The sequence below is a fragment of the Hippoglossus stenolepis genome, chromosome 6 (assembly GCF_022539355.2).
Source record: "Hippoglossus stenolepis isolate QCI-W04-F060 chromosome 6, HSTE1.2, whole genome shotgun sequence".
Classification (NCBI taxonomy): domain Eukaryota; kingdom Metazoa; phylum Chordata; class Actinopteri; order Pleuronectiformes; family Pleuronectidae; genus Hippoglossus; species Hippoglossus stenolepis.
In genome coordinates this window covers 19852511-19872581 of record NC_061488.1, presented here as the reverse complement: position 1 = coordinate 19872581, position 20071 = coordinate 19852511, and the positions used below count along the sequence as shown (strand labels likewise).

At 40.6% G+C, this 20071-nt stretch overlaps 1 protein-coding gene across 1 annotated transcript; it reads left to right on the top strand.

The window, feature by feature from the left end:
* The first annotated feature begins 1743 nt into the window (after window positions 1-1743).
* Window positions 1744-13498, top strand: LOC124851951 (cilia- and flagella-associated protein 74-like). The gene is made up of 15 exons (XM_047340170.1): window positions 1744-1805; window positions 3131-3312; window positions 3660-3889; window positions 4025-4088; window positions 4390-4536; window positions 5388-5486; window positions 5589-5693; window positions 6026-6199; window positions 6422-6532; window positions 9169-9271; window positions 10022-10179; window positions 10368-10572; window positions 10680-10835; window positions 13015-13173; window positions 13376-13498. The coding sequence occupies exons 3-15, from the start codon at window positions 3880-3882 to the stop codon at window positions 13496-13498; spliced, it is 1614 nt and encodes a 537-aa protein (XP_047196126.1). The 5' UTR covers window positions 1744-1805; window positions 3131-3312; window positions 3660-3879.
* The last annotated feature ends 6573 nt before the right edge of the window (window positions 13499-20071 follow it).

Here is a 20071-nt window from a genome sequence, read left to right as displayed (position 1 = left end):
CTACAGTGCCTTGCATAAGTATTCACCCCTTGGACTTTTTCCCATTATGTACTGTTACTAACTGGAATTCAAATAGACTTAAATAAACTTTTTCCGTTTGATCAACAAAACATGCATAGTATTTGGAGGTGCAAAATAAATTTTATTGTGACACAAACAATAATGAGAAAAAAAGTTGACATCTGTTGGGTGCATAAGTATTCACCCCCTGTGTCAATACTTGGTAGAACCCCCTTTCGCTGCAATTACAGCTGCAAGTCTTTGGGGTATGTCTCTACCAGCTTTGCACATCTAGAGATGGAAAGGTTTGTCCATTCTTCTTGGCAAAAAGATGAAGCTCAGTCAGATTGGATGGAGACCGTCTGTGAACCGCAATCTTCAAGTCTTGCCATAGATTCTCTATTGGATTGAGGTCTGGGCTTTGACTGGGCCATTTTAAGACATTAACATTCTTTAATCCAAACCATTCCTTTGTAGCTCTGGCTGTATGTTTAGGGTCATTGTCCTGCTGGAAGATGAACCTCCGCCCCAGTCTCAAGTCTTTGCAGACTGCATCAGATTTTCTTCAAGGATTTCCTGTATTTGGCTCCATCCATCTTTCCCTCTATTCTGACCAGTTTCCCTGTACCTGCTGAAGAGAAGCATCCCCACAGCATGATGCTACCACCACCATATTTCACTGTTGGGATGGTGTGCTCAGGGTGATGGGCAGTGTTGGGTTTCGCCACACATAGCGTTTGCATTGAGGCCAAAAGTTCAATTTTGGTCTCATCTGACCAGAGCACCTTCTTCCACATGTTTGCTGTGTCTCCACATGGCTTCTGGCAAACTCCAAACGGGATTTTTATGGATCCCTTTCAACAATGGCTTTCTTCTTGCCACTCTTCCATTAAGGCCAGATTTGTGGAGTAGACGACTAATAGTTGTCCTGTGGACAGATTCTCCCACCTCAGCTGTGGATCTCTGCAACTCCTCCAGAGTAACCATGGGCCTCCTGGTTGCTTCTCTGATTAATTTTCTCCTTGTCCGACTCTTCAGTTTGGGTGGACGGCCTCCTTGGTAGGTTTGCGGTTGTGCCATATTCTTTCCATTTTCTTATGATGGATTTTATGGTGCTCAGAGAGATGTTCAAAGCTCTGGATATTTTTTATAACCTAACCCTGCTTCATATTTCTCCACAACTTTATCCCTGACCTGTTTGGTGAGCTCCTTGGTCTTCATGATGCTGTTTGTTCAGTAATGATTCCAACAAACTCTGAGTCCGTCACAGAACAGGTGTATTTATACTGAGATTAAATTGCAGACAGGTGGACCCTATTTACTAATTATGTGACTTGCAAATGTGACTTGTGAATGCAATTGGTCGAACCAGATCTTTGTTAGGGTTTCACAGTAAAGGGGTGAATACATATGCACTCAACACTTTTCAGATTTTTATTTGTAAATAATTGTGAAATCCATGTAATATTTCCCACTTCCAAATGATGCACTATTTTGTGTTGGTCCATTACATAAACTCACGATGAAATAAATTTTAATCTGTGGTTATACCATGACAAAATGTAGAAAAGTCCAAAGGGGTGAATACTTATGCAATGTAGCTTCATCTATCTATCTATCTATCTATCTATCTATCTATCTATCTATCTATCTGTCTATCCATCCATCCATCCATCTATCTATCTATCTATCCATCTATCCATCTATCTATCTATCAGTTGGTTTCACGCTCAGGCCTCGCCCCTTGCTTTCCGTCTCCATGGAAACAGTAACAAGCGGATGAAGTTTGCGGTTCGAGGAAGAAGGTTTGTGCAGATACTTGTAGCAGGAGCAGTAAATCCTCGTCAGCGCCAGGTACCACAGGTACCACAGGTACCACACGTACCAGTGTTGTTAAATGAAGGTGTTGGTTTTAAATGGGACACAGTTTACACTCAGCATTAGTGTTTACTGGCTGTCAGAGCCCAGCTAGCGACTTTTCTGTAGCGAACTTAAACGACACGCCAGACTCTGTTCAGAAATCCGGTTATTGTACGTTGTCTTACTTATATTTACTTACGTGCACACCTCAAAATGTGATTGAACATATAATGCGATTCAGTTAGACCTCAGCTTTAAATCGGCATATATTTAATTTATCAATGAACATCTTGAATTGGGATATCAGCTTTTTAAACACTGAAGTTGCCGACAGTAATTCAACGAACATGGGCAAATGTTGTGAGTTATTGAAGAGGTTTATCGGGACACTGAGCACAGTTTCCCTTATTCTCGTTAGGCTGGCCTGTTCATTAATGAGGTGAAATGGACGGTGCAGACCCGGAAGGTCCATGTGACGTGGTGTCACACAGTGGTGGACTGTTGGATCATGTGCACCTCAGCGCTGATCATCATGTGGAGAGAGACAAGCTCGTAGAGGCACTTCCGGGGACAAAACCTGCCACTGATTTGTAAAGGCAGCTGTCAGGTGCAACAGCTGTTTGTGACTTATTCCCTGAGATTTATACGTAGTTTATGAGTGTTTATCAGCGTGTTACTGCTCTGAGCACCAAGAATAATTGATCTGTATTTCTCCACTTATCTTGTGAAACATGCTTGTTTATATGGCTGGTTTCTTTGTCATATTTGTACCGATTCTGCTTAAATTCTGTTTATTCTTTGCCTATGTTTTGTGTCATAGAACTCCAACTTGAAATCACACTGCTGCCCGGCTGCATTAGGGCACCGGCCGCGCCAGCTCCCACCTTTGTTTGGAGGCATCTTAGTCTCTGTTGCCACACTGTCTGAGAGCAACTACCGCTGTTTGGGACTTATTCAGGGAGATTTGGGCCAGTTTGTGAACGTTTACTGACTTGTTATTGTTCCGGGGCTTGGATGGTTGATAACTGCATACAGTTATGGTGTCATCCCTTCACATCTGTTTTATTCTTTTCTACTTTCTGTGCTCGTATGTGCTGTATTTTAATACGGACAAATTCCCAAATAAATATTTTCTATACTAAATATCCACATATATATTGGTTTTTATCTGAAAGATGTTTTAGGGGTTTAGTTGAACTTTAATAAGATTTATTAAGCATTTTATGGGTCCATGTTAATTCTTTTATTTTTGTCTACTGATCATTTATAGGATGTGCCTGGGCCACACTTCAGACTCCTAACAGCGACACAGAACAAATGACATAAAAATATTTTTTTCAAAGCCAAAGAAATCCATTCTCCATGGAAAAATAAGTTGACTGGTCAGCACATAATGTAGACGAGTGTTTGGGCTACCCACACTAGGTTTCCCTAAACATCAAGGAGAACAAGGTAAAGATGTTATTTTCTTCTCTTAAGTATTGGGCCCTGATATTGATTAGTAATTGTGTTTTTTAAACTGCATTTAAAATAAAGTGATATTGCTGTTGGATACGTGCAGGCTATTTTACATTTTGCCGTATTACCATCTGTACATTCCGGTATCTCCATCTGTATATTTATGTAGCCTATTGTGCATTTATCTGATTCAGTATCTGGTCTTTTTCTGCAGATTTGCAAATCAGTTTTTTGAATGTATTGTTAGTTTCCATTTATCTGCGTTAGAGACAATTTCATGGTGTAAGCCTATAGTGTTTCATATTACAAAGAGTAAGTCAGTTGTACTTTCCGATCCACAGAAGAGTCTCGGGGCAAATCATGTCAAGACTGCCAAGGTGATGTAACCAGTTTTTGATGTCAACGGCAGTGTGACAACAAAGACAGCTGCCTCTAAATAGTGTCGCAACAAAGGCAGCTGCCGCTGTTTAAATGCCTTCACACATCAGTGGCAGTTTCTGTTGACACCGGAAGTGCCTTACGAGCTACCGCTGCCACGATTTGAGCTTGCCCTTATTGCACATGATGTCAGGTGAGTGACAGCCCCTGTTGTAGCCCGATGCTTGTGGAGACACATTCTTCTCTGTAATTCACTATTATTGATAAACATATGTGCTTAGTTCAAAGAGAGTGGGATATCCTTATTTAATGTCGGTATATATTTCAGATAAAGGTTCACACCAGGAGCCTCCTCTTCCTCCTGATTTGGATTGGCTAGAACAGTTGTCTGAGTAAGTATTTATTAGATTTTCTGTGAATCATTTCTCTTTTCGACAATGACATGTACATGTTTATGCATCAACCATGTCATCTCCTTGTTCGTAGCCTCCATAGAACATCAATTCATTGTAACTCATTGTGATTCTCACAACGATATTTAAATACAAAATATGAAATTTATGTTTTCTACATGGCAAGATCCCAGTAAACACTTTCAGGAATAATTGTAGGATCATTCTATCTATGTGCAAAATGCAAAGTTGGACTTGAATATGCAGCCTTTCCTAAACAACATTGTGCATCTGTCCAAAGAGAGGACGATGGTGACCTTGTGGCTGCGGCTGATTATGGTCAGAAGAGGAGTAATGACGAGACAGCACGGATGTTCAAGCTGAGGCGAAACCTGGACCAGCTGGACTCTTTCCACCGACAGAAGGAGCATGGCGTGCTGAAAACCAGGTCCGGACCTGGCACACAGCAGACTTCTAAAGCCACAGTAGCTCCTAAACATAGATAGACTGACACTTGTACTTGTAATGGAAAACTATGCATTTGTTTAGTTGTAAGACTACCAAAGAAACACAGGTGTCTTTTTGTCACAGGTTGTTGCATTGCCAGGAAAAACATGCATTTTCTCCCAATCTTTTCAGTTTCTGGAAATATCTTTTTCTTTCAGTGTTATTCCACTCTCCCAGGTCTTACCTCTCTTGCCGTCTTTACAGGGCCAATCATTTCTGTACCAATTGATTCAGCAATTTGCTGGAAATCATTTCAGCAGAAGAGAGAACATTTCCAATAATGTCCTCTCGCCCCAATTTTCTTCCCTCTCTTTATTTGTCTGCACGTCGAGCCATTAAGCAGCCGATGAACTGTGATGCAGTCCCCGACAAAAATGGCTGTCATTTTCCTTTTAGTGCAAAGCATCAGAGGTCATTTCCGAGCTGCACTGCGCTCTGATCAAACATGAGTTTAATGGAACCTAAGCACACCTGGCTTTTAACCAGTCGGCAGCTTTTAGTGTACCATGATTTTCTTTGACAGTTTTCCCTCCAGTCACAGATTGTTGTGTTTCACACCATTAGACTGCAAAAAGAACACTGGGCAATTCAAAGCTGTTGATGTGTGTGTGTGCATGTGTATGTGTCCACTCTCTGCTTTTACCGAATCTTCATTAGATTGCTTTAGCCGACAAAATTACCCTCAGTTTGTTGCAATGGCCACAAGGAAATCAATTAGCCTAATGCTCTGAACACTTTAACAGCCTTGAAAACACTTAGACTTTTCTCTTTTACCTTATGTTTGTTTTCCAGAGAAGAGCTGAAACTCTGTAGTGAGAATGTTAAAAGTTTGGAGGAGCAGAGGGATACTTTGGAGGAAGAGATAGACCAACAGAAAGCAGCAGACAACAGGTGAGTTTAAAATAGGCAAAACATTGGCCGGCCTCTATTATATATCCATGCAGGATATGAGATGTTTCTTCCCTCCACTCCTTGTTTTTTTTGATTCTGTAGCGTGGCAGTGTTTCGTTTACGAACCCAGCACAAGCATTTGTGTCAAAAGCTGCAGAGTGAAGAGGAGCTGGAAGGCCGCATCAACACTGAGCTGAAGCAGCTAAAGTGAGTCAGAGAGAAAAATGGTTTCACAGTAAGGTCTTATTCTGCTGGGCATTAGTATTATTAAAAAGTAGTCCCCTCATTTATCTATTTCATAGGACCATTACATAAACACAGTGACACAGAAAACAAACATGTAAAGTCATCCGGCAAAAGGTTGAATCCACATTACAGTGTTGTCCTGAGTTTGGAGTTGTTGTTGTTGAGTTTGCTAATTTCTCAAAACACATGTCTACTTCTCTTCTGACTGATCAAATACATATACACCACCGGTCAGAATTTGTTGCTTGCTCTTCTGTCTACACTTTATCTCATCCTACGTCCTGGCTCTTCAGACGGGAGCTGAATGAGGTGGAGGTGGAGCTCAGCAGATTCTCTTCGCTCCGGCAGGAGCTGCAGGAGGAGGAGCTGCTCTTCCAGGACCTTAAGGTCCAGAAGGCAGCAACAAGGCTGCGGCAGGAAAGAGAAGCAACCCAGAACCTTCAGCTCAAGATTCAGCAACTCAAGGAGTAGGGGAAACAAAACAAAAACCTTCTTCATATACACACATCTGGTTTTTTTGTGTACTGCTTTTGTATGCTGTTTAGACAACTGGTAATTGATCTCACTATATAAACAAGTTGGTAAAATACATATGATTAGGGGAACCACTTATAATGCACCTGTTAAGTCATACAATTTTTTTTTTATTTGGGCAACGAAATGACGTGTCTGTGATTGTGTTCTGATAGCAAACAGGTCATCATGAAGAAAAAAGAGGAGCGTGAATGTCAGAAGAAAATTGAAGAGCACCAGGCGAACTGCAAGATAACAGCCAAGTACTTGAAAGAGACCATTAAAAGGTAATCAGCTCGTAAGCCAATAAACAGGACTCAGACTAGAACAAGAGAATTAGGAATCACACAGCACCCATTGGAGATTTGACACATCCAATTGATCATGTGTACAACTACTGGCAAAATGTTATGAGCAGGACTGATAAAATACTTGAAAGAGCTCAAAGTCACACAGCAACGTTATAGCTGAAAGTGAACAGGTCTATGCAGGGATTCATTTGTCATTATAGTTCACAAACATCCCTATATCTGTGTAGGAATCATACAACCTTCAATATACATGATGGTTTTGCCCTTTTAAAGGAAACGTTTTGGAAATCTAAAATACTGCGCAAAAATGTACGCACTCTAAATCTTAAAGGATAAGAATGGCAAATATCCACTACCGTTCAAAAGTTTGGGGTCACCCAGACAATTTCGTTTTTTCCATGAAAACTCCCACTTTTATTTATCAAATGAGTTGCAAAATGAATAGAAAATATAGTCAAGACATTGACAAGGTTAGAAATAATGATTTTTATTTGAAATATTAATTTTGTTCTTCAAACTTTGCTTTCGTCAAAGAATGCTCCATTTGCAGCAATTACAGCATTGCCGACCTTTGGCATTCTAGCTGTTAATTTGTTGAGGTAATCTGTAGAAATTTCACCCCACGCTTCCTGAAGCACCTCCCACAAGTTGGATTGGCTTGATGGGCACTTCTTGCGTACCATACGGTCAAGCTGCTCCCACAACAGCTCAATGGGGTTGAGATCTGGTGACTGCGCTGGCTGCTCTATTACAGACAGCATACCAGCTGCCTGCTTCTTCCCTAAATAGTTCTTGCATAATTTGGAGGTGTGCTTTGGGTCATTGTCCTGTTGTAGGAGGAAATTGGCTCCAATCAGCGCTGTCCACAGGGTATGGCATGGCGTTGCAAAATGGAGTGATAGCCTTCCTTATTTAAAATCCCTTTTACCTTGTACAAATCTCCCACTTTACCAGCACCAAAGCAGCCCCAGACCATCACATTACCTCCACCATGCTTGACAGATGGCGTCAGGCACTCTTCCAGCATCTTTTCACCTGTTCTCGTCTCACAAATGTTCTTCTGTGTGATCCAAACACCTCAAACTTTGATTCGTCTGTCCATAACACTTTTTTCCAATCTTCCTCTGTCCAATGTCTGTGTTCTTTTGCCCATATCAATCTTTTCTTTTTATTGGCCAGTCTCAGATATGGCTTTTTTCTTTGCCACTCTGCCTAGAAGGCCAGCATCCCGGAGTCGCCTCTTCACTGTAGACGTTGACACTGGCGTTTTCCGGGTACCATTTAAAGAAGCTGCCAGTTGAGGACCTGTGAGGCGTCTATTTCTCAAACTAGAGACTCTAATATACTTGTCTTCTTGCTGAGTTGTGCACCGGGGCCTCCCACTTCTCTTTCTACTCTGGTTAGAGCCCGTTTGTGCTGTTCTCTGAAGGGAGTAGTACACACCGTTGTAGGACATTTTCAGTTTCTTCGCAATTTCTCGCATGGAATAGCCTTCATTTCTAAGAACAAGAATAGACTGGCGAGTTTCACATGAAAGTTCTCTTTTTCTGGCCATTTTGAGAGTATAATCGAACCCACAAATGTGATGCTCCAGATACTCAACTAGCTCAAAGGAAGGCCAGTTTTATAGCTTCTCTCACCAGCAAAACAGTTTTCAGCTCTGCTAACATTATTGCACAAGGGTTTTCAAGGGTTTTCTAATCATCCATTAGTCTTCTAAGGCGATTAGCAAACACAATGTACCATTAGAACACTGGAGTGATAGTTGCTGGAAATGGGCCTCTATACACCTATGTAGATATTTCATTAAAAACCAGACGTTTCCACCTAGAATAGTCATTTACCACATTAACAATGTATAGAGTGTATTTCTGATTAATTTAATGTTATCTTCATTGAAAAAAACAGTGCTTTTCTTTGAAAAATAAGGAAATTTCTAAGTGACCCCAAACTTTTGAACGGTAGTGTATATATATTTCTTTTTTCTTATTGCCAGAAATCCATGAAAAGACAAAAATACAACAAATAATTTTACCCCACTAACAAGTTGTTGTCTGTGCCGGAGCTCCATTGTTGTCCAAAAGCTATTAAAATGTACATGAGTGAGCTACACTGGTGCACTGACTATTTCGATCCTTCATTACCTTGAACACTGAAGTTTTTATTCTAAGCATCAATTTTTTCTGCCCCCTCGCAGCACATGTAATTTTCAATAACCAATGCTTTGAGTTGATTATCCTCCTAGATCATGACAACCTGCCCACAAGCAAAAGAGAATAGTTGTTTGTTTATATAGTAGGACACTATCTTTGTTTAACATTATATCTGTGCTCAAAGAAGTAAAAGAAGCCATTACCTAGTAACAGCCAAAACTTTCAGCCAATCACAGGAAGACATATATCCAGTTTTAACAGAAATCTTATATGGTTTAAAAAGATAGTTTTTGTATTTCTTTGTTATATTTATCACGTAACAGCTCTGTGGGTCTCTGTGAGTTATTATGATTAATCTTTGTATTGTTCAGGTTCTGGAATTTTTTGTTTCAAGCAGAAATAGCAGATTTTGTATATTTGACCATTCGCATGCTTCGCGATTGTCCCTGTTTCGTCCAGGCTGCATCAGGAGGAGGCAGAGAAGGAGGAACAGAACAGACAGTTACAGGAGAAGAGGATACAAGCTGTCGAGTCACTGAAATCCAACATAGCAGCCACACAAGTAAGAAACAGCAGCTACCCAGACTGATTCGGTAATGATGATACACAGGCTGTTGTCCCATGTATTATTCACTTTTTCTGTAGCTGCAATATGAATAGTACAATATAAGATCATTTAAGTGCTTACATGGATAACCTTTTAAGCACAACATTTATACAGTGATACATTATTTACATAAAAAGCTTTAAAGATGCAGTGATACAATTTAACCTCATGTGATTTATACTAAGACACCAAAAAGGCAAAATAAGCACCCGACTGCATAAAAAACCATACACACATGTATGTATAAAACTTATTGAAGTATAGGATATCCATAGTAGTATTAGTATAGGTATTATAAGTAGCACTTAGTAAACATATAAGAGGTTATGTTAAAACATTTTTAATCTCAGTTGGATATTATCACTAATATGTATTAATAGTGCTGGTGAAGTGTCAGTATAGGTATTGTCAGCTACTTCTGTATCATCTGTATCATCATTTGTTTGCTGATATACACTGTACGTTCCCAAAGCATGCCATCACAAACTGTGTACACTGATTTCAAGTACCTCAAATTCTCCTCTGACAACATTTGTATTCGTGTTTCAGTGGGTAGGTTCAGATCTGGACTGTGCATTATTATTATTGACAGTACTCCTGTGCATGTTATTGTTTTCGTAACATCCCTTTCTTCTCGTTCAGATGATCAGTTTAATGCATATGGTAATCTGATGTGTTTTCATTACTCTGCTGTTGTTTCTTTAGGAGAGCTTTCGGATCAAACAAAGCAGAGCTAAAGCAAATGCCCAGGAGAAAGAACAACAACAAAAACAATTGAGAGAATCCCTGGAGTTCCAAGGCATTAACAGTTTCAGGCATATGCACCAACAGAAACAACTCGAGACGATAAAACAAAAACAAGAGTGCGTAATCTCCTCTCCTCTCCTCTCTCTCTCTCCTCTCCTCTCCTCTCCTCTCCTCTCCTCTCCCACTTGCATGTCCTCCACTCCCACTCCATGCAGCAGTGTGTGGGTGTTTTCTCTTGCTTTGCGCTGTGGAATATGTGACCCCATTTCAGTAAAATGCAGTGTTGTTGATTTGCTCTTCTCAGGGAATTCGAAGAGAGACAGAAGTCAAAGAAGGTGATTGTCGAAAAAATCATCCAGAAGGAACAGCTGGTGAAGAGCAGAACGAGGCAGCAGGCGAAACTGCCTAATATCTCAAGCACTGACAAGTTGTCATCTCTGGGGAGGGTAGGAGACTGGAACTACCTGGAACCCAGACCCCCACCAGCCACAGAGGAGAGAGCCACAGCTGTGAGTGGTTCTTAACATCTGAAGATGCCATTTCATTTGTGAAGCCCGGAGAGATATTGAGTGCATTCTGAACAATTATGACCAGACATCTTTGTGCATTTGTCCAGCAGTTGAGAGAGACATGTGGCCTCAGCAGCTCATCGTCAGCTTCCTCTGATGATGAGGACCCAGAGGAAACCATGCGCCAGGAAGTGGACCACCTGAGTCTCGCTGACAGCTTGGCTCAGCCTGAGTGTTCTGGGCTGTGGGACGAGAAGTACAAGGTGCAATAAAAGAACAGCCGCACACAAATCCCTGCAAGTTGCTAAAATTAAACCCTCATAAATCTTGTCCCATTCACTGCAGGCATATCATTTCCTTTATGGCTGTGCTTATTGCATATTTTAGCAGAAACATTTCCTATCTGACACATGATAATTCCATAATTAAATTCATAATTCCACTGAAAGGCAATATTTATATTAATTTGACATTTAGCAGTGTCTATGTGAATGTCAAAACTGGTTTCTGGTTCACTTTTTAATCAGGTTGATTGGAAATTAGTGTGTAAGGTTGCATCAGTAGAAAACACAGTTCCAGTTCCCTGTAGATGTTCTTTCGACTTATTGTGTTTTCATTAACGCAACTTTCAGAGATTGCAGATCTGAGGCCAGTGAGGAATCATGTAAATGTTCCTGCCTTACTAGTGGGTGGTGGGGGCATATGCATGCAGGGTGGATGGGATCTTGAGGGGTTGATCATCTACTTGGTCACGGTGAAGTTCATCGCTGGAAGGTGGAAAGTGAAAACATGACACCATGTGTCACAGAGGAAACACAAATCTTTCCAAACCCCGGCCAGGTCATCAATCAGACCACAGTGCTGAGGGAATTGTGTTTGGACTGGTACTATTCATAGATATTAGCTCTTCTGTTGTTCCAACAATGTTTGAATTAAGACAAATTTACATTTCAAATGCCTCTGATTTATACTGAAACAACTAGTCAATTAAATTGTTAGTCAATCAACCCTGGCAACAACTGTAGTTATCAATTTAATTTTCTATATTTTAAGTCTTCAATCAAGTAAAAAAAAGTCAAAACATATTAAAACTATCTTTATTATTTCAGAAATTTCTTACCTTTAACACACATATCAAAATGTTTTATTTGAATCTGGTAAAATTCTTAAAAACATCTATTGATACATTTTTCTTGTTACAATAGAAGCATCACACTGATCTTTTCTCTTAATACAAACATGTTAGCAAACAATACACTCCGTGCCTGTAGGCAACAAGCACAGATTTTCTAATTCAGTCGGAGGAAAACTGTAGACTAGAAAATTCAAATATTTCCCTAGAAGTGTGGGGAGGTTAAAAGTTTTGATCAGATCTACTGTTATTCTCTAACTATCATATCAATCACATGCCTTGCTGAAGGGCTATTGAGGCCGGAGTGTCTGTAGCCCCCTGCCATTGAGGTGAGTCTGCTCTATTGTCTCATCCGGCCCTACACCCTTGAAATGTGAGGCGACAGGCATCACTTCGGATTGTGCTGGTGGCCTTTGAGGCCTGAGAGCGAGCGGCGGTGTTACAGCTCAGAGCTCTGAGCGAGTGACAAGTCGAGTGGAAGTGATCTCGCCTCCAAACATACAGATCGTACTGATGCTCTCATCAAAAGGCTACTTCTCCACACAGTAATGGCCAGACGAGCACGGCAACGTAGCAAAGCTAATAAGATGATTCATTCACTTCAAGTGCTCTACAGCACAGGGGAAATTAGAGCAGAGGTAAAATGACCAAAACCATAAAAAGTAAAATAGGACCTTTAAAAACACAGTTTCACATGTAGATACTGACAGGTAGCCAATTTCCTTAAGTAGATTTAATCTTGGAAAACTGTTTCTACATTCTTATTCTACACTGTCTGACAGCGTGACATATGTGCTGTATAATCTTTGTCATTATTTTTACTTATCAGCTAACATTTATCCATCTATCCATCTAATACAGATAAGATAAGACATTGATAAAACTGAAATAACATATTAGTTTTGGATATGGTCATTGACTGTGACATTGGAAACAATTAACTTAAGTAAAAGATAAATCTACATGTTCATACACATGTAAAGCAATAAAGTGGTCTCCTACTTCCTATATAACGGTGAACTAAGACTCCTCGGTTTATTACATGATTTAAGGTTGAATTATTTATGATCTTACATTATCTAGCAGCTTAATAACATTATGTAAATTTTTAGATTTACTTTCAGTTATAGAATATTACACACAGTTCTTACTCACATAATAGCCTTGCTATTCAGAGGATCATGAGTGTCCTTAATATTTTCGGGCATTTTAGTGCTGTATTTATGTAAGAGCCATGAACTTTGAGCCTGAAATTCGACAGTTTCATTATAACGATTGTTATTTGCCGTTGCTCCACTGTGTGGTTACAGAAACTCCTCAATGAGAAGACAACCCTGGTGCAAACGGAAGTGAAGCAGGAAGAAGCTGCAATGACCAGTGGAAAGCTCAACGTGCCTGCAAAACAAGTTCATGGAAAAAAGTGGAAAGGGCCTTCATTCATCAGCAAACCAGAGGTCATCCTCTTCAAGGTATCACACTAATGGCTTTTTTAAAAACAACACTTCTGACTTCAGACTATAACAGAGGAATTCTAATGCAATAGATGGAGGTGTTATGTGCAAGTTTTCCATTTAAATTTATGTTAACAGTCAGGTTTTGGTTATTTAGCTTTGTTTGGTGTATTTTAAAGGCAACATAATGATTTAGAATATTTTTTATTGTCTTTTTTAGGACTTTGAAGTGGGGAAAATGTACAAGAAGAAATTTGTTCTGACCAACACCAGCTACATCAAGAACCACTGCAAGCTTGTCGGGGTCTCTGCTCAGCTGAAGGATTGTATCTCTATCAAGTAAGATTTTTACATTGGCTCTGTGAGCAGTTTGCTATAAAACCGTCTTGTTGCCTTGGTGCAGTGTCAGTGGCCCTGTCACTTTTGAATTTCCAGTCTATTATTACATTAATGCCCCACTGACAGTAAACTAATCTAATAAATACCAAGACTAGTTCAAATCTGAGTATAAGGCTGGACAGTGCAAGGTCAATGTGAGAAATTCAGAACATCTTTGAAAACTGTTGTGGAACTGCAATGTGTTAATTAGCATATTGTTGCAACTCACTAATACAAATGAATCCTCCATGATGTTTGCTCATCGACTCAGTTGGACACCATACAGACTTTTGTACTGGGGAACTGGCTGTGTAAAGTCAGTTTGATGTCTGGTTCAACTGATTTGAACATTTGTGTTGACACATACTCATAATATCAGGGAAAGTTCAGGTTTGCGGCGCATGTATGAAAGCAGCTTTTGTCTGTCCCACTGTGCACAGCCTCTGTCTCGGTCACAAACTGCGGCTCCGGAACAGAATGAACTCAGAGAACGCTGTGCCTCTTGCTCGCAGGTCAACACCGGTGACTCTTAGATGGAAAGTAGCTTAAGATTGTCGAAGATGTGGCTAGCATTTGTCGCTAAGTGTTTCTACGAGAAAAAAAAGTTGCTGAAGGGGCTTGATAATAGAAAGTCATTTTGAAAGGGTAACGAACAATAGTGGGGCGGCTGAGGCGGGTTGTCCACTAACCTGAGGTCGGTGGTTTTGATCCCCAACATTATTTTCTCGCATTGTTTATTGTAGTGTTTGATTATCTAGCTATAGGTCATAAATATTTACATAGCACATTCTTCTACTCGTGTGACAACACTTGAGCTACACATGTTTACCGCAACAAATGTTAAAGCTCCCATGAAGCCACACGCTTCAATTATCACATGGAAACGTCCACTTTTGTATCGACAATTAAGAATTTAATACAACCACTTATTGTCATTTTAAAAGACGGATGGAGTGGACGTGAAAGCAAAGCTTGTCCTCCCACATATGGACGCCAGCTTAGATCACCACGCTCCCATCTCCTCTTCTGAGACTCGTCTCTGTGAGTCAGACCGAGTCTCTGCTGCATCTCCTCACTCTCAGCCTGCTAGCAGCCTACAGGCCGAGCAGGGATGCACTGTTCTCCAGGTCACTCACTGTGTGGCACCTCCTCATCAGCTTCCCCATGACTTGATGTGGTTTCTTCATCTCTCTTCTTTCTGCCTCACTGAGGGAACCGTCTCCCAGGCTACAGCAGGGGCAGTGGGAAAATACTGATGCTGTTCTTGAGCCTTCGTGCTCGACCACTTGTCTGAACATATCACCTTCTAGCCACTATTCTTAACTCACATGTAGCAAACACGCACTTCCGTACCAAACGGGTGAATGCACACATACTGTATAATGCGCATTATACCCACTCACTCTCTTGCATCTCCCTTTCATGTCACTGAAACACAGCCCAGTCAAGATTATGTATACTGTATTTTATCTGTAGTTACACTGTTCCGAGACTCAATTCAAAACCATATTAATCAAATCAATCTGAAGATAAACAACAACAGGTGCTTCCTGCTTTTGAAAGTTATTTGGTTTCCTGCTGCACCTGTTTTCCCTCGACTCATTATTCACTGCCACAAATATGGAGGATAGGATATTTACAGTGCAGCTGTATAACTTTTAGAATATAGGACAAGATGGTGAATATCCCTTGTACATTTGAAGGTCTTCTGCACAGTTTAAGTTACCAACTACCAGTAGATGTTAGCAGGTGTTAGTGGCCACCAGCGGCTGTTAGGGACATAACTTCAGTTGTGCACCTTAGCCTCATCAAGTGTTTTGGCTTTGTAATCAATGATACAGGCCGAACTTGATAGTACACTGAGGCTAAAGGTAAATCTGACTGGCTACTGGCTCGTATGGCAGTACTATGAAAGCCATGTGGCCCGCTCAGTAGATCAGACATCATTACCCTTTTTAAACTAAACACTGTCCCATTTTAGAATGTAGGACAAGATTGTTGGGATTTTTCCTCCTGATCCAGAGCCATTGGCTGCAGCGTTCTGCAATGTGTGATATTTCTTTTATGGTCTGGCCAAGGGCTTGTCCGTGGATCCCCAGTTTTTTTAAAGCAACCTGATGGTGGATGTTGCAAGGAAAAGATGATAAATTGTAATAATAATAATAAAAGATAATACTAAAAAGTTAAAAGCACAATCCATTTCACACAAATGAAAAGGTCAATTCCGAACCTATAAAACACACACTTTCTCTGTGCAGTGTAGTTCTGCTGGTACATGGTCTGGTATGATCAGTGCTTCATGCTGGCCAGTCCTGATCAACCATCATGACACTATTAATCAGGCTGTTAAATGGTTGAATGTTCATTTGGATGTTCATGCTACAGATTACAGTTGTAAAGGTCTCCATCACCTTAGGACCCAACCTGAAGCAGATTAATGCAAAACCCACGTAAACCTGAAATCCACACATACGTTTTCAAATATGAGACCCGATATTCAGAAAGAACGTGCACATTGGCAGAAGCTTGATTTATCGCCTGTCTCTAAAAACTTGGACAATTTAGTTTCTCATAACATTTCCTTTGGGAAGACTGTTGTAAATCTGAACTCACCATATGGTTGGCGATTGCTTTTATGACTAATAATGTGGGGAAATATAACATCTATAGCAAAAAAAACAATCAACATGACAACAAGGAGAGTTGTTTACCATTTAAAGCTAGGGTTGGTAATCCTGGGGAAAAAAGCAAAAGGACACTACACTTAAAAAATCCAACCGTTACATCCCAGCACCTCCCATCAGCCCTATCGTCAAAGCCACGCCCACATGAACGGGGCACTGCCTGCAAAACTGACTAGCTCGCTAACTTGACTAACGTCTCTGCTTCAGCGATGTATGTGTCTCCGGCTGAAGATGCCTTTTTTTCAGACAACTTTATTTATTAATGGCTACCGGAACGTGAAGAGGATTTCAACAAATAAAATAAAAAGTATTTTGGAAACAACTTACCAACCCTACCTTCAGTCAGAAGAAATCATGTCTTATCAAAGATGGTGCACGGTTTCTTTCTCATGCACAACTTGAGACCTGCATAGTAGCAGTGTGCTCTGTGCTGCCACCAGTGGCCAGAGTTTTATGTAAAGATGATTAAAGCCCCCTGTGGAAGCACTGAGTTCCCTGCAGCTGAGCCCCTTTTTACTGTCTTTAAAGAATCAGTGTAGGAGTTAGGAGGAACTATTGGTAGAAATGTAATATAATATTCATAATTATACTTTCATTGATGTTTAATCACCTGAAACTACAAATCACGTTTCCATTAGCTTAAAATGAGCCTATCTACAGAGGAAACAGGTCCTCTTCTACCTATAAATATTAGAAAAGAAATAAAGATACAGTAAATTAAATATAATAGTTACACAGTATTACTGCAAAGTGTAAACAATGTAACTGTAATTGCAACAGCATCATTGGCAAAGCAGTGTAGGAATAATCTCATTTGGTGAGAGGATATATCAAAATGCAGAAGTTATTAATGCTTTACACATGCTGACAGACTCACCTGTTTCTGCCACTGTACCGTCCACACACTCTCCTTTTACGACTCAGTGTCTGCCGTGTGTAAAACCTGCTGGTTATTCACACGTTAAAACCTACAATATTGAGATCAGTCGTGACCAAAGCCTCCACGGCTCACCCAGCTAAAAACATTAAACATCAAACACAGCAGGAGAGAGATACGTGAACCAGAAACACACTGGGCTTATTCACAACAACCCATGGTTCCCTGTACGCCCCCTGAGTTTCTAAAAATGGTTTCCCATCCTGCTACCCCTCCCCAGCGTAGGCGCTTATGTGCCAGAATGGGCTCTGCTGTATCTTTTCACTACTGGGACAAAAACCACAACAGCCTAGGCTCGCCAGACTTGGTGAAAAGCCATATAGAAGCTGTGTTTTTAGTATCACTTCCTCACATTATATTGCTCATGACAGGAAGATACCCCTCTGTGGTCTGTATGTTCCTGAGATGAGCTGCGAGGTAAAGCCTGAGACTGTAGTAGAAATGGTAGTAGTCGAAAAAATCTGAGCGGGCAATCACATAATTTTTTTTTTAGGTTGGTCCAAAATGGAGCAAGGATAAAATGCAGTGTTTGCTTTTGCAACCTGTCTAATAGAATAGAATAGAACATAAAAACAATAACGGGCAATTAGTCAAACAGGCATGTACACAAGATGGTATTCCACACAAAAAGAGGTGTTGTCCTAGCCTATCTAGGGATCGGATGTCACTTTATGGAGTTAAGAATACCTATGACACTTGTGTTACGAGATGAATTGAATTGGCCCGCTACTATTAAAAGCTAGACCTATTCACATCCCAAGCTCCTTCACATTCACCCGATAACATTTAATTCAGTCACTGCTGTGTATGCAGTTTACTTTACGGGTTACTCACGCTTTTCAGACGAACTATTTCCAGGTTTTCTTTATTTTGTGGTTTCTGTCACTATGAGTTAATGGAGACACTGATTAGCAGGCGCTCCATAGCCTGGGACAGAACCCTACGAGACAAAGGGTCTATGCCTTACTAGCAGCTCTGTGAGGCTGGACTAAGGCCTGTTCTTACTGCTTACTGTTGAACAAAATGCGAATGCAAGTGTGCTAATACAGTGTTATCACAGTCTGCTCACATGCCAGAGTTTAGTGACTTGATGGTGGCTCTTCATGATTAGTCAGGGAATGTCCAAGGTAATTACAATTCATCCTGTGGGGAAAATTAATGTCTGCACCATATTTTACTGTAATCTATTTAACAGTATGCAAAACCATAAATGACAAATGTTTATGAACACAAATCAATTGTTGAGAGTAAGCAATGACAACTGTTATAATCCCACAAACGGAAATACAGTGCCTTGCATAAGTATTCACCCCCCTTGGACTTTTTCCCCATTATGTACTGTTACTAACTGGAATTCAGATAGACTTAAATAAACTTTTTCCCGTTTGATCAACAAAACATGCATAGTACTTTGGAGGTGCAAAATAAATTTTATTGTGACACAAACAATAATGAGAACAAAAGTTGACATCTGTTGGGTGCATAAGTATTCACCCCCTGTGTCAATACTTGGTAGAACCCCCTTCGCTGCATGCAATTACAGCTGCAAGTCTTTTGGGGTATGTCTCTACCAGCTTTGCACATCTAGAGATGGAAAGGTTTGTCCATTCTTCTTGGCAAAAAAGATGAAGCTCAGTCAGATTGGATGGAGACCGTCTGTGAACCGCAATCTTCAAGTCTTGCCATAGATTCTCTATTGGATTGAGGTCTGGGCTTTGACTGGGCCATTTTAAGACATTAACATTCTTTAATCCAAACCATTCCTTTGTAGCTCTGGCTGTATGTTTAGGGTCATTGTCCTGCTGGAAGATGAACCTCCGCCCCAGTCTCAAGTCTTTGCAGACTGCATCAATTTCTTCAAGGATTTCCCTGTATTTGGCTCCATCCATCTTTCCCTCTATTCTGACCAGTTTCCCTGTACCTGCTGAAGAGAAGCATCCCCACAGCATGATGCTACCACCACCATATTTCACTGTTGGGATGGTGTGCTCAGGGTGATGGGCAGTGTTGGGTTTCGCCACACATAGCGTTTGCATTGAGGCCAAATAGTTCAATTTTGGTCTCATCTGACCAAAGCACCTTCTTCCACATGTTTGCTGTGTCTCCCATGGCTTCTGGCAAACTCCAAACGGGATTTTTATGGATCCCTTTCAACAATGGCTTTCTTCTTGCCACTCTTCCATAAAGGCCAGATTTGTGGAGTAGACGACTAATAGTTGTCCTGTGGACAGATTCTCCCACCTCAGCTGTGGATCTCTGCAACTCCTCCAGAGTAACCATGGGCCTCCTGGTTGCTTCTCTGATTAATTTTCTCCTTGTCCGACTCTTCAGTTTGGGTGGGTGACGGCCTCCTCTTGGTAGGTTTGCGGTTGTGCCATATTCTTTCCATTTTCTTATGATGGATTTTATGGTGCTCAGAGAGATGTTCAAAGCTCTGGATATTTTTTTTAACCTAACCCTGCTTCATATTTCTCCACAACTTTATCCCTGACCTGTTTGGTGAGCTCCTTGGTCTTCATGATGCTGTTTGTTCAGTAATGATCTCCAACAAACTCTGAGTCCGTCACAGAACAGGTGTATTTATACTGAGATTAAATTGCAGACAGGTGGACCCTATTTACTAATTATGTGACTTGCAAATGTGACTTGTGAATGCAATTGGTCGCACCAGATCTTTGTTAGGGTTTCACAGTAAAGGGGTGAATACATATGCACTCAACACTTTTCAGATTTTTATTTGTAAATAATTGTGAAATCCATGTAATATTTCCCCCCACTTCCAAATGATGCACTATTTTGTGTTGGTCCATTACATAAACTCACGATGAAATAAATTTTAATCTGTGGTTATACCATGACAAAATGTAGAAAAGTCAAAGGGGGTGAATACTTATGCAAGGCACTGTATGTCTCTGGA

Excerpts from the sequence above, each read along its gene's own strand:
- LOC124851951 (XM_047340170.1), top strand. Across the intron at positions 6,200-6,421 it reads AAGATTCAGCAACTCAAGGA|CAAACAGGTCATCATGAAGA; the intron begins GTAGGGGAAACA and ends GTGTTCTGATAG. Across the intron at positions 10,180-10,367 it reads ACGATAAAACAAAAACAAGA|GGAATTCGAAGAGAGACAGA; the intron begins GTGCGTAATCTC and ends TGCTCTTCTCAG.